Genomic DNA, 17,155 nt, shown 5'->3' with positions numbered 1-17,155 from the left:
TAGCTTCTGAAAGGGAGGGACCTGGCTGTAGGGGCCTGAGCAGTGTACCTGAGTGGAGCAGGGCTGGGGAAAGGCAGAGGAGCTCGGGGAGCTCCAGCCTGGAAAGCCCCAGGCTGTGGCCTAGTCGAAACCAACGGGTATTGGGGGTTGCAGAGGGCAGCGCACAGGTAGGCTGAGGCAGCAGGTCCAAACCCCCTTTGCCTATGATGAGTGGCTTACATTGCAGTCCGCCCCAGTGAGTTGGGGGCTAGATGAGGCCTGGCAGTAGCCTAACACTGAGGCGAAGTGAGGATAGTGGGTGGGGGTTCTCCTGGGAGAGGGAGACCCTGAGGCTGTGAGGGGTTACTGCCAGGGGGCAGTGCCCCATATAACAGGGCACCGGGTCCAGGAGGGACACGGGGGCCAAGCAGCAGCGGTAAGGTGGTTCACCGGCCTGCAGAGGGCTAATTCCCAACAGAGACCAGCAGGAGGTGCCGCAGGGGTGAGTCCTGCCACACTTACACTACACTTATGAAACCTAATATTGCTGCCACGTGAACCTTGACCGTGGAAATTGCTAAGGCTTGCTGTCTCAGGTGCAGTAGATTGTCAAGTATTTGTTAGGTTGCACTTCTGTCATGCTCAATCACCCAATGGGACCAAGCACTGAGGAAATAGGAAAGGCTGTTTGCAAATAAAGGAAAAAGAGGTCTGGCATGGCATCCTGGGAACTGGTACAGCATCCTTGAGCATCCCATTGAAATGCCTGCTTAGAAAGCCCTGGATGTCTAGGTGGGGTAGCCATTGAAGCAGAAGTAGAGGGAGGTGGTGGTTTATGCTTAAGACCTCTACCTGGTAGAATAAACTTTCCCACCAAACAGGTCTCCTTTGATTCTTTTGATTTTGGGGTTGTGCCCTGATGTCCAGGCCTTTCCCTCTCATCGACAGCAGAAACCACCAGGGACCCAGGGAAGAGGATGGGAGTAAATAAACTCATAACCCTGCGCAGTACATATTACTTACACTCAGTCCTCTTAGAAGTTGGGGGAAAGGATGCAGGTGTCTGCCATAGTCACTTAACTGGGTCCATAATGGCCTGAGAGACAGGACCACTCTGGAAGCACCTGCAATGGCTAAAATTAAGCATCAGAGGGGTAGCCATGTTAGTCTGAATCTGTAAAAAGCAACAGAGGGTCCTATGGCACCTTTAAGACTAACAGAAGTATTGGAGCAACTCCAAGTATTGGAGCTCCAATACTTCTGTTAGTCTTAAAGGTGCCACAGGACCCTCTGTTCAAATTAAGCAGGCAGTGAGATGATTCCTTTATTTCCTCTACCTGCATGCTCAGGCTTAAGGCAACCCTCTAACAATTCCTGATGTGTCTTATAGTCACCTGGGGGAGGCAACATGCTTCCCAGTGCCAAAGGCTGCCTCATAAATAGAAGATGAAGAGAAGGCCAGTACCAGCTGCAGATGCTCTTCCTCCCTTTCTTGATCAGCAGGATCCTGTTGAGCCGGACCTTGGAGTCCACTACCAGACTTGATATCAGAGTTAGGAAGAACTAGTTATCCACCTTGTGCAGTAATGCTGTCCTTTTGGGTGCTCCACTGGAGGTGTGCTTGCGTCCCTGTGATGCTGATTGGAGAGGCTGTGCCATGAGGCTTGCCAGTGTGCGGGCTATTCTGCCTCAGTTCCCCAGAATATTAGCTTTTTTTGCAGCGCGCACTACATTGTGATCCACCATAGCCTCCAGATCCTTTTTTGCTTTAATACCACTTCCGCCGAGGGAGAAAATGCAGGAAGAAAAAAACCCCATAATTTTCGGGGGAGGAAGGGGGGGGGCTAAGGATAAAATAAAGATAGAAGGGAAATTACAGCTAGAACTATAACAATGATACTAACTAACTATAGGTATGTAGATTAAGACGATAGTCTTAACAGACTTCCAATGGCTCCATCTCTAGCCAGTACAGTTGAGAAGGAACTGAGGAGGGTTTGCCCACGCACACTGGCTAGCCTCATGGCAGAGCACGAGGAGAGACAGCACATGTGTGAGCCCAGCAGACACTGCTACCAAAGTTGTGATGTTATTGATATAATCTGGAACCATATAGAACATGGTTGCAACCAAAGTCCTGTAGTGGCATCAAATCTTGTATAAAGGGGGTCAAATGAGGTGTCTAAGACAAGGTTATGGTTTGCTGGTTATGATTATGCTTTCTATATGTGTGTACCAATTTTGCAGTTGAAGTTATAATTATTGGTTCTATATTGTCTGTATTTCAAACTTACGCTATGCTTCTGGGAAACATCCCAGACAAGTTGGTGTTAGCTCTGCCTAGCCTGCTTGATGGCCCACTAAGGACCATCAGCTATACAATTGACCCATTGAGAGAAGGCAGATACGCCTTGCAACTCAGCAAAGTATGCAGGAACTGGCCCATGTGACTCCAGACTCCATTCTGCTGTAATTTTCCACAGTAAGGACAAAGAGGTGTTCTTACACCTGGAAAAGACTATAAAAGGCTGATGCCTCATCTCCATCTTGTCTGCAATCCTGCTTCTTACCTCTGGAGGGATTTTGCTACAAACTGAAGCGCTGAACAAAGGACTGATGACCCATCCCAGCTGGGGATGTATTCCAGAGTCTTGATTTGAACCTGCAGTTTATTCTATCGCTGCTGCAAGCCTGTACTAAGAACTTTGCCATTACTGTATGTAATTGATTCCATTTAACCGATTCTAACTCTCATCTATATCTTTTTCCTTTTAGGAATAAAAACTTTAAATTTTAGATTCTAAAGGATTGGCAACAGCGTGATTTGTGGGTAAGATCTGATTTGTATATTGACCTGGGTCTGGGGCTTGGTCCTATGGGATCAGGAGAACCTTTTTTCTTTTACTGGAGTATTGGTTTTCATAACCATTTGTCCCCATAACAAGCGGCACTGGTGGTGATACTGGGAAACTGGAGTGTCTAAGGGAATTGCTTGTGTGACTTGTGGTTAGCCAGTGGGGTGAGACCAAAGTCCTCTTAGTCTGGCTGGTTTGGTTTGCTTTAGAGGTGAAAAAACCACAGCCTTGGGCTGTAACTGCCCTGTTTTAGCAATTTGTCCTGAATTGACACTCTCAGTTGGGTCCCGCCAGAACCGCATCGTTACAAAAGATCACAGCCTCTCTGATCAGCGGCGCAGGGACGCAAGCACACCTACAGTGGAGTACCCATAGGGACTCTATTCAAAGAAGACCAGACACTGCCTGATTGGTAGGTACTGATTCTCTTTCCAAGGTCACCAAATTGGAGGGCTTGAAATACAATCTGGAAATGGAGGGGAGCCCCATGGATTACAAAGAGGCCACTTGACAGACCCAGCCCCCAGTGAACTCCTGGCCAACCACTCAGTGGTACTCCTATGAGTGGATCCATGGAAGAGTGGAAACATCTGGAGAAGGAGCAATGGCAGTGGCTCCGAGGATGAGAAATGTAGAACAGAACCTCTGATTCAGAAGACAACAGTTCTCCTTCCCTTGACCACAGAGGTGCAGTTTCAGACTACGATGGTGACTAGTGCTGAGGTGGAGAGGCCCACAGAGAAGCGAACATTGCAAGTTTTCCCTTTGACAGTATTGAAGGACAAGCAATCAGAGGTACATCATGCTGGCACAATATCACACGTAGCAGCAATGTTATCTGTTCTCCCATGTCTGCTGGCACCAACAATATCGATTCTTGTACTGTTGGTGATACCGGCATCAACAGGGTCGGGATGTTCCTGGCAGCCACAAATGCCTCCGGCATGGTCAATATCGGGATAGTGTCATTGTGGTGCCACAGATGCAGAAGGAGCTCCTTCTGGCTCCGGACTCAATGGAAACTGCCTAGGAATTGGAGTCAACAATGTCTTATTCTACAGTACCAAAGCAGGAGAGAGCTTGGGCTTGGACAGCAGTCTACTCTTATCCCCCTGCCTAGCAGACTTTGGTGCCAGAGATCTCCCGCTTTTGGCAGTCTGCTTCTGATGCCTCTTCTTAGACACTGGGTTTCTTAGACACAGAATGAGCAGTATCGAGACTCAGGAATGGTAGGAGGCACACTCCTTACTGACACTCTGGCACTCGGTGCTGACTCTGACTAACCTGGCTCAGATGGAGATCTCAAGGACGCCTTCATGAGTACAAACTTTAGCCTGGCTTCTGCATCATTCTTCATGTGAGGTTTAAAGTCTCTGGAAATTTGGCAACACTCTCCAATATGAACTTCCTGAAGGCACTTCAAGCAACTTGAGTGCAGGTTGCTCATAGGCATAGCCTTATTGCAGGAAATGCAGGGTTTGAAACTGGGTGACCAAGGCATCCCTCGGTACTGGAAGTTGAAAGAAATCCTGAGCTGGTAAAAAAAATCTAACTAACTAAACAAACACTAATTATTTACAAAACAAGAAAACTCAGGTGGCTCAGGGTTGGGTGGTCCCTTTATAGCTATACCAGCGGTGCACAGCAGCAGAAGGCACTCATGACACCGTGATGGGTATTACTGAGGGAAATTTTTTTTTAGCAACTGTGCGTGAGATGTGCACACACCAAGCGTGGAATGCACATGTGCAGTGATTTAAAGGAGAACTAACATTTAACAAATACTTAACAATCTATTTACATTAGAGACTGTCTAACTATTTGCACGTAACAATAGATGACAAAGAGAGCTGAAAGAACCAGGACTTGAAGGAACATAGGGAGCTCCAACTCCATCACAACCAGTGAGATGGAACTGAGAGCGCGTTGGAGCAGCCCAGTGCTTATACACTTCAGCTGTGAGCACAAGGACATAGTGCACATATGCATTCCCAATGGTAATGATAGCAAAAATCTTCAACTCTTGTGCACTGGTGACACATACACCCACAATGGAATGTATACATCTGCAATCACTTCAAGGAGAATGTCAAGGTTTCTTCCCCACTCTGAACTTTAGGGTACAGATGTGGGGACCTGAATGAATGACCCCCCCCAAGCTTATTTACCAGCTTAGGTTACAGTAAGCTGCCACCACCAAGCATGTTAAATTTTAGGGGAGAGCCACTTGGAACTTTGCTTTCCCCCAAATATTTCCCCAGTCCCTACCCCTCCCTTTCCTGGCAGGATTGAGACTAATTCCCTCCCCCCCCCAAGTCCTTATAACCCTTTTCCTGGGTAGACTTGAGAGAATTCCCTCACCAATTCCCTGGTGAACACCAATCAAAAACCCTTGGATCTTAAAGCAAGGAAAAATCAATCAGGTTCTTAAAAGAAGAATTTAATTTAAAGGAAAAAAGAGGTGAAAGGAATACCTCTGTGAGATTAGCATGCAAGATAATCTCCCAGACAAACAGATTCAAAACACAGAGGGTTTCCCGCTGGGCAAAACTTTAAAGTTACACACAAAAAAAAACAATTTCATTCTCCCTCTATTTTGCAAAAGAAATTGCAAATAGAAATAAAAGTAATTTAATACATTCCTTCTCTAATTACTAGCTACCCTGGTAGGAGTTGGATGGCTCCTTCTCTCCATCCGGCAAAAACACACACAGAACAGACAAAGACTTTTTTTTTCTCCTCCCTTTTTGAAAGCATTTTGTCCCCACATTGGTCCCTCTGGTGAGGTGTCAGCTAGGTTATGTGAACTTCTTAACCCCTTACAGGTAAAAGAGAAATTAACCCTTAACTGTATGTTTATAACAGAGAACCACTGCTGCAAGGTGCTTTGGGCCAGTATAAGGAGAGCAGGACCCATAATCACTTCCATTATTCACATCCAACCTGAACTCCAAAACTAATCCACAAAGCAATTGATATCAGGTCAAATGTAGAATAAGGAGTCCTTCCCCCCCCCCCCCCGCCCAAAAAAAAACAGAGAGAGAAAACAAGGGAAAAATATCACACATACAAGTCAGAAAAGACTCCTGAATTTAATTGATTCTCCAAGGAAGGAAGCAAACCTAATAGCCCTGTCAAAAGGAAGGGCAGAGGAGCTACTAACTGAATATGAGAACATTTTCAACTATCATTCTGTGCTTCATATATAATATGCAATGCAGATGAAGGACCATCCTGTCTCATGTGCACCAAGGGCAACAAACCCATTAAAAAAACATCTATTCTCCAAGATTACCGTGATAGGATTTATAGACCCCACTGTTCAGGAAGGTGCCAGAGAGGTGGTGGGGGAAGGGATAGCCCCACTCCTCTGGTCTTGGTAGGGAGGAGGTCTTTTAAAGGGAGGAAACTGCAATCAGCTGGAGGGAGGAGGAGCAAGATTGCCCTAAGTAGAAGGCTGCTGGAGTGACTCCTGAGGCCACAGGGGGAACTCTCATCCAGGAGACCTTCTCCCTGACCCTATGGCAGTGCAGCAAACTCCCATGGTAAACTGGACATAGTAAGCCTGATTTAGCAGCCCAGCCAGAGAGATTTCTCAAAACCCATTACACATGTGCTGTATTGTTGGCAGCGCTGTGGACCTTCTTTCTACCCATGAGAGGCCCCGAGAAGGGGAAACTCTCGGGTCACTGGGGCATTTAACTTTCCTTTTGATTCCCCCTCCACAGAGACTCAAGGAGCCCTGCAAAGGGTAGGGCCTCCTTGCAAAACTTAAGGAATTGGGGCCTGTGCTGGAGCCACACAGTGTAAATAATGGGGTGCGGTCAGATTCTCCCACCATCTGAGAGTAAAACCTTAGCGGATTCCTTTACAATGACCTTATCAAAAGACATAATTGTTGTATTACAAAATTTTAAAACCAAGTATTACTCACGGGCTAAATGACCACATGACACATTTTCCTCTTTTGGGGCATTTGCAAACACAACCTCTAGCTATATTTAGCTTCTGATTATCATGAGAGAAGCCAAGAGAATGGCCCATCTCATGTGCAATAGTGGTTGCATCAAAGAGTGCTGATTTACTTCTTGCCTGTATACAATTAAACAAAACACAAAAATTAGGAGTTCTGAATTACATATGAACATAAAAAGCCAAATTTTCAGTTATGTGATTGCATGAACACACTGGATAATTTCATTTGCAAACAAATATAGAATACAGCAGAACCCTAGAAGAGAACTTTCAGATTGAAGGAATAATAATTTCTTCAAATTACCCTCTGAGATCCTTTTAAGAGGGGGGAAAATGAACCACTGACAAGTGACATGTCTAGCTCTGCCAAGGTTCTCAACCCATAGAATTTTACCCAATCATTCCTACATCAAATCCAGAACTTCTGGTGGTGCTAAAGCATTTCTTTTATAAGGATATCAATTCCTGATTTAAAGACTCCATGTGATGAAAAATCAACCATAACACGTATCAAGCTGTTCTAATCGTTAACTTTAATGTGCCTTATTTCTCATCCAAATTCATCCAGTTTCAGATTCCTCTCTTTGATAAGCTAAACAGATTGAACTTTTTAAGTCTCTCCCCTTAAAGCAGGTTTTTCAAACTGAATCATTCTTATACCTCATCTGAACCACTTCCAGGGAAAGTGGAGAACTCTTGTTTGGAAGATTAGGAGGAAGAACTTAGTCATAATGGATCACTGATATCAACGTCAGATAAGATAACAGTAGGTAAATAACTTGTACCTATTGCTTCCATATCTTGATTGTAGGAAGTCCACAATCTTTTTTATACTATTTTTAAATAATTGCACAGGACACAGACCTATGGGATTCCTGAGTTCATACTGCTGAAAGTAAGGACTAAAGCAGAAAATATGGTTTAATTTCTCCTCACTTTGGACAGTGCCTGGATATTTACTTGTAAAAATTATCCAGTGACACAGTGTCCTCTAGGGAGCTATTATAACAAAAACACTAAGTTCTGGGTGTATCAACTGGGGAAATATGTCTCCAGCTGAGTCACTTTCAGTTCAGAGTGTATCACAGTTCCAAAATTACTGACCCTCTTCAGGGTCTTCAATCTTCATTCAGAGCCCAGTTCGACTCCCTCGCTGAGGAGAAGGCCACTCTGCATGTGGCCGTTGGGGGAACCTGGGCCTGCCCACTACTGTGGGTCATGACCCAGGGACCCTATAAGGAGAAGCTGCCTGCTGCATCCCTGTATTAATTGCAGCATTTCGCTGGGGCACTTCCCCACTATCCCCCATTACCTTTCCTTCACCCTTAACTAGGGCTGAAGTTTTGCTTAAGTCCCAGCAGCCAGCCAGGAGCTCCTTCTTGCTCCTCCAGTCCCTGCCAGCAACTGCTCTGTCCCTGGTACTGCAGTTCCTTGAGCCAGCCAGGAGCACCATTCTCGCTCCTCTGGCTCCTGAAAGCAACTGACTCACTCTGGTACTGCAGCTCCTTTTATATGGGCTGGCTGGGCCTGGGTTGGCTGCTTCCCAGCAGCCTCTCTAGGCCACTTAGAGAACTCACCTTCCCTACTCCTTTCTGGGATGGAGTGTGGCTGGACCACAAGGACTCCAGCAGGGGGGCTCAGGACCTGCTAAACCCCATCACAATGATGATATGATATCTTGGCTGATAAAGTTTGCAGATGGTATATTGCTGGGGAAATAAATAATGAGGGAGACAGATTACTGTTACAAAAAGATCTGAATCACCTGGGTAAATCATCGCAGTCCAACAAAATGTGTTTTAATACAGCCAAATGTAAGATAGTACTTCTGAGAAAGATTTACAAAATGCATGCTATACCTACAGCAGTGGCTCCCAAATTTGTTCCACCGCTTGTGCAGGGAAAGCCCCTGGAGGGCTGGGCCGGTTTGTGTACCTGCCGCGTCCGCAGGTTTGGCTGATTGCGACTCCTGCCCCTTCCAGCAGCTCCCATTAGCCTGGAACAGCGAACCGCGGCCACTGGAAGCCACAATCGGCCAAACCTGCGGACGTGGCCGGTACACAAACCGGCCCGGCCCGCCAGGAGCTTTCCCTGCACAAGCGGCAGAACAAGTTTGGGAACCACTGAGCTACAGGATGGAAGACTCTATCTTGGAAAGCAGTGATTAAGAGAAAGACTTGGGGATCATCAAGGCTAATCGCCTCAATGTGAACTGTCAGTGCAATGCTGTGGCACAAGGGCTAATGCAGTCCTTGAATGTATGAAAAGAAATGCAGGAAAAAGAGAGAGCCTGAGATATGAAGTCTGGTATAAGAGGTTTGGTGTGAGGCCTGAGGCCTGAACTAAAGTAGTGGTCAAACCCTGCTAATATAAAGCAAAGTTAGCAAAAGTCAAGCTGTGAGCAGAAGTCAGGCTCTGCCTGTGTGTAGGTTCATAGAATCTGGCAAGAACAGGGCTGGTATTGCAAAAGCACACACATTCCTGAGAAGCACTACGCACAAGATACTCACACAAGCACATTCCAGAAGGGTGGTACTAGAAGACACCAATACCGAGTATGGTAGAAACACGCTCCCCAAAGGGAACAGGAACAGGGCCGGCTCTAGGTTTTTTGCCGCCCCGAGCAAAAAGGAATTTGGCTGCCCCCCACCCCAGCCCTGGGCTCTCACCCCGCCCCCCCAGTGCCCTCCTCCACTCACACCCCATGCCGCCCCAGCTCTGGGCTCTCTTCCCCGCCACACACACTTCCTACAGCCCCAGTGCTGGGCTCTCCCTCCACCCCACCCCAACCCACCCGCACCCTCTGCCACCCCAGCCCTGGGCTCCCTGCAACCTGTGCTGACTCCGCCCGCTCCCCCCTCGCCTCCAGCCAGTCTGGCGCTGGCAGAGTCGGGGGAAGCAGTGAGGCTCCTAGGCCGTGCCTCTGCCCAGGGTCCCTCCAGCCAGGGCTCCCGCCTCCAGGTCCGGCCAGGACCTGGGAGGGCAGAGCTGGGGAACCGCCCCGGCAGGGGGCTGAGGAGCAGGGGCAGGGTAGCCCCAGAGGGAGCGGCGCCCCAGAGAGCGGGACGCGGGCCCTGCACGGCAGCGCCCCGCCCTCTATGGCCCCGCTGCTGCTGCCGCTTCTGGCCGCCCTGCCGTAGTCCCTGGGCAGCTCGGACCATTTTGCTCAGCCCAGACACCTGCAGGCAGCTCCTTATGCCTCGTGGGGTGGCCCCCAGCCTGAGTGCTCCCCGCTCGGAGCCTGCCCGGCCCAGCCACACGGTGGGGGTGCTGCTCCCCTGCGGCACGAACCTCAGTGGCCCCAGGGCACCCCCTGCACATGACACACTGCTGCTGCCAGGGCCGTCTCTAAGCTTTTGCCACCGGAAGCAACAAAAGAAAAAAAAAAAAGGCTAGAATGCTGCCCCTGAAAATGTGCCGCCCCAAGCACATGCTTGGTTTGCTGGTGCCTGGAGCCGGCCCTGAACAGGAACATGTTGACCTCTCAAAAATAAGGTCAGATGACAGCATGACGGAAAAAAATGTTTTGATCGAACCAACATGTACAAAGTAAAGGGTGGTAACTAACCATGTCAGAGAGTTGAGTCCATTGTAATGGAAATACATGCGTAAGTGTACATGTAACCATTGAGCCAGGGCATTGGGACCATGTTTCATTGACAATAAACCTGTCTGGGTGCCTTCACTACTGAAACAGATTTATGGTCTTATTGGGGAGTTCAATCGAGGTCTGCTGTGTTGGCTATCTGAGCAGAGCTGGCACAGCACACAGAAAGAACACACACACAGCCAATGAATAACAACAAGAGGAATATCAAGCACTTTTAGAATAATGATCTCGCCTCTCAACACAACATTGGTAGGACTACTGCTAGAATATTGTGGCCAGTTCTGGTTCCACACTTCAAGAAAATTGTGGAAACACTGGAGAGACTTCAAAGGAAGGCTATAAAAATGAACCAGGGGCTGGAAAAAAACAAGTTACTAACCTTTCTGTGATGGTTGCTCTTCGAGATGTGTTGCTCATGTCCATTCCATGTTAGGTGTGCATGCACTGCACAGTCTCAGGAGATTTTTCCCTCAGTGGTATCACAGCTCGAGCACACTCTGGTATCTCATGCTCATGCACTAATATAAAGGACCTGGCTGGCTCTGCACCATCTCATCTCCTTCTTGCTAACTAACTCTTAACCGGGGACAGGAAGGTGGATCGTGGAATGGACATGAGCAACACATCTAGAAAAACAACAGTTATGGAAGGTTAGTAACCATTTATTCTTCTTTGAGTGCTTGCTCATGTCCGTTCCATGTTAGATTACTCCCAAGCAGTACCTTAGGAGGTGGGTTCAGAGACATAAGGATTGCAACACTGCTCTACCAAACCCAGCATCATCTCTAGCCTGCTGGGTGATGGCATAATGGGATGAAAAAGTATGCACCAATGACCAAGTTGCTGCTCTAGAAATGTCCTGAATTGGGAGTGGGCCAGAAATGCTGCTGAGGAAGCTTGAGCTCTCAATAAGTGGGCGGTCAAGATAGGAGGAATTGGGGCACCTGTCTGTTCACCTTTCATCCTATCTGCTATTGCTACAAAGAGCTGTGTTGACTTATGGAATTGTTTGGTCCTTTCTATATAGAAGGCCAGGGCCTGTCTAACCTCCAGTGTGTGTAGAGGCTACTCCTCCCTATTCCTGTGCAGTTTCAGGAAGAATACTGACAGGAAGATTATCATGGAGCTGCAGGACCACCTTCAGGAGGAACACGGCACAGGGGTGAAGTTGTACCTTGTCCTTAAAGAACACCATATCTGGAGTTCTGATGTTAGGGCCCTAGATCTCTGAGACCCTCCTGGTTGAGGAAATTGCTACCAGGACGGCGACCTTCCAAGAGAGGTACAACAAGGGGAACAATGCCAGTGACTCAAAGTGAGGGCCTGTAAGCCTTGACAGGACCAGGTTTAGATCCCACAGTGGAAGGGGTTCACGAATCTGCCGAAAATGCCACATCCTTTAGGGAGGCCCTGGCCACAGACTTCCCCCTTCCTCCACCAGAGCGGAGAACTCCTATCTGGACTCCTGGGGAAGACAGTCCTTCAATTTAATCAACTCTCAGACATTAGAACTGTGTCTCTCCAGCAATGACTCTACATTGGAGATGTGGATCTGTAGACCACCTGTAAAATAAACCTTTCTACCAAAAAGGTCTAGTCTCTTTGCATCCTTTGCTTCAGGAGTCACTCCTTGCTGTCCCAGTCTGTCCCTCTCTTTGGCTACCACGATCACTAGGGATCCTGGAGCAGGGTGGGAACACAAGTACTGATAGCCCTGGGCAGGGACAAAGTACTTCTTTTCAGCCCTTTTTGCGATGGGAGCGAGGGAGGACAGAGTTTACCACAAGGCTTTAACTGGTACCATCATGGCCTCACTAAGAGGGAGGGCCACCTTCAACAGCTGATATCTTGTCCACTGCAGGCCCTCCACTTAGAGCCCAAGGTTCGAGGCCACTCTATTCAACAGCTCCTGTTGAGTATCAAAGTCATTGTAAGAGGGAGAAACACACACTTCAGACACTGCCTCATAAGGCATGTACTGGCAGGGGGTCCCCCTCCTCTCCTTCTGCACTGACCGAGTCCCAGAGATCTAGGTCCTGAGGTTCGGTACTGGGCTTGGTACCAGAGTCTGGGTTGCATTCTGGTCATAGGCATGGGGGCAATTTTCTTCCTGGGACTATGGAATAAGAGTGTCTGGAAGAGGGCCCTTACATAGTGGGAAACTCCCACGGGTTCCAAGATGGCCATTGCATCTGTATAGGCCAAAGCCTGCTCTGCCAAGGGAAAGTTACTCACCTTGCAGTAACTGAGGTTCTTCAAGATGTGTGTCCCTGTGGGTGCTCCACTCTAAGTGCTGTCCCTGTGGGTGCTCCACTCTACGGGTTGGTGCGTCCCGGCGACATTGATCGAGATTTTTGGTAGCAGTGCCTGGTCGGGACGCAGGTGCTCAGATGGTATCTCCCGTCTCTTTGGAATCTGCCTGAGTGCCTGCGTCCCGCACCCACCCCAGTTCCTTCTCTACCGTGGAACTATTTTACTAGTACTCCAAAGTAGAGGGGAGGAGGGTGGGGAGTGGAGCACCCACAAGGACACACATCTCGAAGAACCTCAGTTACTGCAAGGTGAGTAACTTTCCCTTCTTCTTCAAGTGCTGTCCCTGTGGGTGCTCCACTCTAGGTGAATGTGTAGCAGTTCCCACTATGGCTGGTGGGACTTTGAGATGTGGCAGTGAGTACTGTAGAGAGTACTTTATGGCCTACTATGGCGTCTGCCATGCTATCTTGTGTGATAGCATAGTGTTCGGCAAACTTATGTTCAGATGACCATGTAGCCACTTTACAGATGTCAGAAATGGGTACGTTATGAAGGAAGGCAACGGATGTCGATGTAGCTCTAGTGGAATGAGTTCTAATGCCTTCGGGTGGTTGAATAATTTGAATATGGTATGAGGAGCTGATGCAGTCAGAGATCCACTTGGACAGATGTTGCTTAGAGATAGCGGTATCTTTCGATCTTTCGGCGATGGAGACAAAGAGTTGTGGAGATTTGCAAAATGGATTAGTTCTGTCTAAATAAAAAGCGATTGCTCGTCTGACGTCGAGAATGTGCAGGGTTGCCTCCTGTGGATTCTTGTGAGGTTTGGGATAGAAAGTAGGTAAGTATATAGGTTGATTAAGGTGGAAGGTGGATATCACCTTAGGGAGAAATTTAGGATGTGGTCTCAGAGTGACTTTGTCTTTGGAGATGATTGTGTAGGGAGGATGGGCCATCAGGGCGCTTATTTCACCTATTCTCCTTGCTGATGTTATTGCAACTAAGAAAGCTACCTTCATGGACATATGGAGAAGAGAGGAGGTAGCCATGGGCTCGAATGGAGGTTTCATGAGAACGTGAAGAACAAGGTTAAGATTCCATGTAGCTGCCATTGGGTAAATTTCAGGGTAGAGATTTTGCAGGCCCGTGAGAAAGCGTTTTATGGTGTGGTGGGTAAAAAGTGAATAACCTTCTAAGAGGTCATGAAAGGTGGTAAGCGCCGCCAGGTGCACTTTGATGGAGCTGAGCGAAAGTCTGTCCTGTTTTAGTTTCAGGAGGTAGTCTAGAATGTTCGGGAAGGTCACCATATTGGGCGTTAAGTGATTACATGAGCACCAGAGGGCGAAACACTTCCACTTCTGCATGTAGGTTTTATGAGTGGAGTCTTTTCTACTGTGCAGGAGGATGTATTGGACTTGCTCGGAACAGGCTAGTTCATGGGTTTGGAACCATGAAGGAACCAGGCTGTGAGGTGGAGCTTTTAGAGCTAGGGGTGAAGAACCCGTCCGTTGTTCTGGGAAAGGAGATCTGGCCTGTTGGGGAGAGCCCATGGATGACGGGAAGACATAAGGATACCATGTCTGTCTCGGCCAAGCCGGGGCAATAAGTATGACCCGGGCCTTGTCGTCTACGATCTTCCAAAGAACCCTGTGTAGCAGAGGGATTGGTGGGAAGGCGTACAGGAGAGAGTTGTTCCATGGGATGAGGAACGCATTTCCTAGGGATGCAGTCCCGAGTCCCGCTCTGGAGCAAAACAGGGGATATTTTCGATTCTGGGTTGTGGCAAAGAGGTCTATTGACGGGGTGCCCCAGAGGGAGAAGAGCTGTTGAAGTATTGTGGGGTGCAGTTCCCATTCGTGTTCTGTCGAGAAGTGCCTGCTGAGTGCGTCGGCAGTAGTGTTGTGGCAGCCTGGTAGGTAGGAAGCGATGATGTGTTTTTGATGTTGTATGCACCAATTCCATACATGGATGGCTGCCATGCAAAGGGAATGTGATCGGGCTCCCCCTCGTCTGTTGATGTAGTACATACATGCTATGTTGTTTGTTAAGACCTGAATAGATTTGTTCCTAATGGGGGGAAGAAAGTGAAGACATGCTCGTCTCACTGCTCTGAGCTCTAAGAGATTTATGTGTAGGTGCGTCTCTGATGCGGACCACCGGCCTTGTGTCCTGTGTCCCCCTTGATGCGCTCCCCAACCGATTAGGGAAGCGTCCGTGGTGAGCATGAGCGTTGGGGATCGTTGCAGGAAGGAAACCACAGTGCAGAGGTTCTCTCTTCTTGTCCACCAATGTAGGGAAGCTAGAAAGTTGGGAGGAGGAGTTAACAGTGTCCCTAAGGTGTGTCTGTTGGATTTGAAATTAGAATTGAGCCAGCCCTGAAGACATCTCATGTGCAGCCTGGCATACTGGACCATGAAGGTGGTGGCTGCCATGTGACCAAGGAGCTGTAGACAGAGTCTTGCCTGTGTCCTGGGACAAATAGAGAGCGTGCATATGAGCTGCGTGATAACGAGGAATCTGTGATATGGGAGCAAGGCTCTGCTCTGGATTGAGTCGAGATGAGCTCCGATGAACTCAATCTGTTGTGTAGGTGTCAGGGTGGATTTTTGGACATTTATTTGGAGGCCTAAGCTGTGAAAGAGGGCGATAGTGAAACGGGTAGCTTGGAGTGTCTCGCCATAGGAGTTGTCCTTGATGAGGCAATCGTCCAGGTACGGGAAAAGTGTGATCCCATGTTTGTGGAGGTGAGCCACGACCACAGCTAGAGAATTGGAAAAGACTCTTGGCGCTGTGGAGAGGCCGAAAGGAAGAACTCTGTATTGAAAATGGTCATGTCCGATTGTGAAGCGTAGGAAGCGTCTGTGAGCTAGATGAATTGATATATGAAAATAAGCGTCCTGTAGGTTGAGGGCTGTAAACCAGTCCCCTTGATCCAGTGCAGGAATTATTGTTCCCAGTGTGACCATTCTGAATTTTTGTATCCTCACAAATTTGTTCAGTCGGCGTAGGTCTACTATAGGCCTCCATCCCCCGGTCTTTTTCTGGGTCAGGAAGTAATGGGAGTAGAAACCTTTCCCTTGATGTTGCGTCAGCACAGGCTCCACTGTGCCTAGCTGGAGAAGATGCGCCACTTCTACGCGAAGTAGGTGCTCATGAGAGGGGGTCCCTGAAGAGGGACGGGGAAGGGTAGGAGGATAGGAGGATATGAATGGGATAGTTCAGTCCGGTTACTCTATCTCGAGGACCCAGCGGTCCTGTGTAATTCGCTGCTAGGCATGTTGGAAACTCTGGGGATGGTGGCCAAATGGGCAAGTAGGCTGTGGAATCAAGGGGTGGTCGCACAGACCTCGACCAACATTTCAAAATTGTTGTTTATTCCCGGACAGATGGGAGGTGGTTGCTTGAGCTTGATTTTGTCTGCGCTTAGGGGGTTTAGCGCGATTCCTATTTACGTCGTATGGTTTGGGTTGAGGCCGATAATATTGTTGTGTACGCGGCCTTTGGTAAGGTTGGTATAGTTATCTCCTTGGAAGAGATGGGTGAATGTCCAGGGTACGCAGTGTCGCTCTAGAATCTTTCCTGATGTGAAGTAGTTCATCAGTTTTTTTGGAAAATAGTTTGTCTTTATCAAAGGGGAGGTCCTCCACCTTGGTCTGCAGATCTTTAGGGATGCACAATGCAGAAAGCCATGAATATCTGCGCATAACCACAGCCGTTGCAGTCGTATGGGCCGCTGTGTCTGCCGTGTCTAAAGAGGCTTGTAGGGCAGTTCTGGAAATCAGTTGGCCCTCGCTCAGAATTGCTTTAAAGTCTGCTCTCCTATCCTCTGGTATGCAGGAGGCGAATTCAAAAAGTTTATTGTAGTTATCAAAGTTGTAGCTGGCGAGGAGTGCAGAATAGTTTGCGATCCTGAATTGTAGGGTGGAGGACGTGTAAACCTTGCGACCAAGGACGTCAAGACATTTAAGATCCTTGTCTTGCGGGGTGGGCCGGTATTGTGGCTGTTTCATCCTTTGTGCGACTGCATCCATGACGAGAGAGTTCGGTTGTGGGTGAGAAAATAGAAAGTCAGCGTCCTTAACAGGAACATAGTATTTACGTTCAGCCTTTCTGCAGGTTGGTAATAAAGAAGCTGGAGTGTGCCAGAGAGCGTCAGCTGATTCCATGAGTGCCTCATTTATAGGAAGCATGATCTTTGAGGCCGCAGAGGGTTGAAGGATTCTGAGGAGATTGTGTTGTGTGTCCTGAACCTCTTCTAGGTGGATGTCCTGATTGAGTGCCACCCTCTTGACAAGTTCTCGAAATTGTTTACAGTCATCCACGTTCTGTGGAAGCGGGGGGGAGAGGGCTCCATCTGGAGCAGATGGAGAGTTAGGGTTTGGTGAGTCTGGATATGGTTCATAATGCACGTTCTCAGCAGGGGGTTCAGGTACTCTAGAAATGGACAGAGCTGGAGATCAATGCACAGAAGCAGGTAGTGGTT

General features: G+C 48.2%; 1 protein-coding gene across 1 annotated transcript in view; it reads right to left on the bottom strand.

Moving 5' to 3' along the window:
* LOC128842975 (disintegrin and metalloproteinase domain-containing protein 20-like) overlaps positions 1-17,155 on the bottom strand; it is a 189,397-nt gene that overhangs the window by 66,522 nt on the left and 105,720 nt on the right. The window contains exon 11 of the mRNA XM_054039427.1: positions 6,769-6,926. Coding sequence (XP_053895402.1) covers positions 6,769-6,926 — 158 coding nt within the window. The remainder of the gene's footprint in view (positions 1-6,768; positions 6,927-17,155) is intronic.

Source organism: Malaclemys terrapin, chromosome 1, assembly GCF_027887155.1.
Source record: "Malaclemys terrapin pileata isolate rMalTer1 chromosome 1, rMalTer1.hap1, whole genome shotgun sequence".
Taxonomy (NCBI): Eukaryota; Metazoa; Chordata; order Testudines; family Emydidae; genus Malaclemys; species Malaclemys terrapin.
The sequence above is the reverse complement of the archived record's forward strand: the minus strand, read 5'-3'. Positions and strand labels throughout refer to the sequence as shown.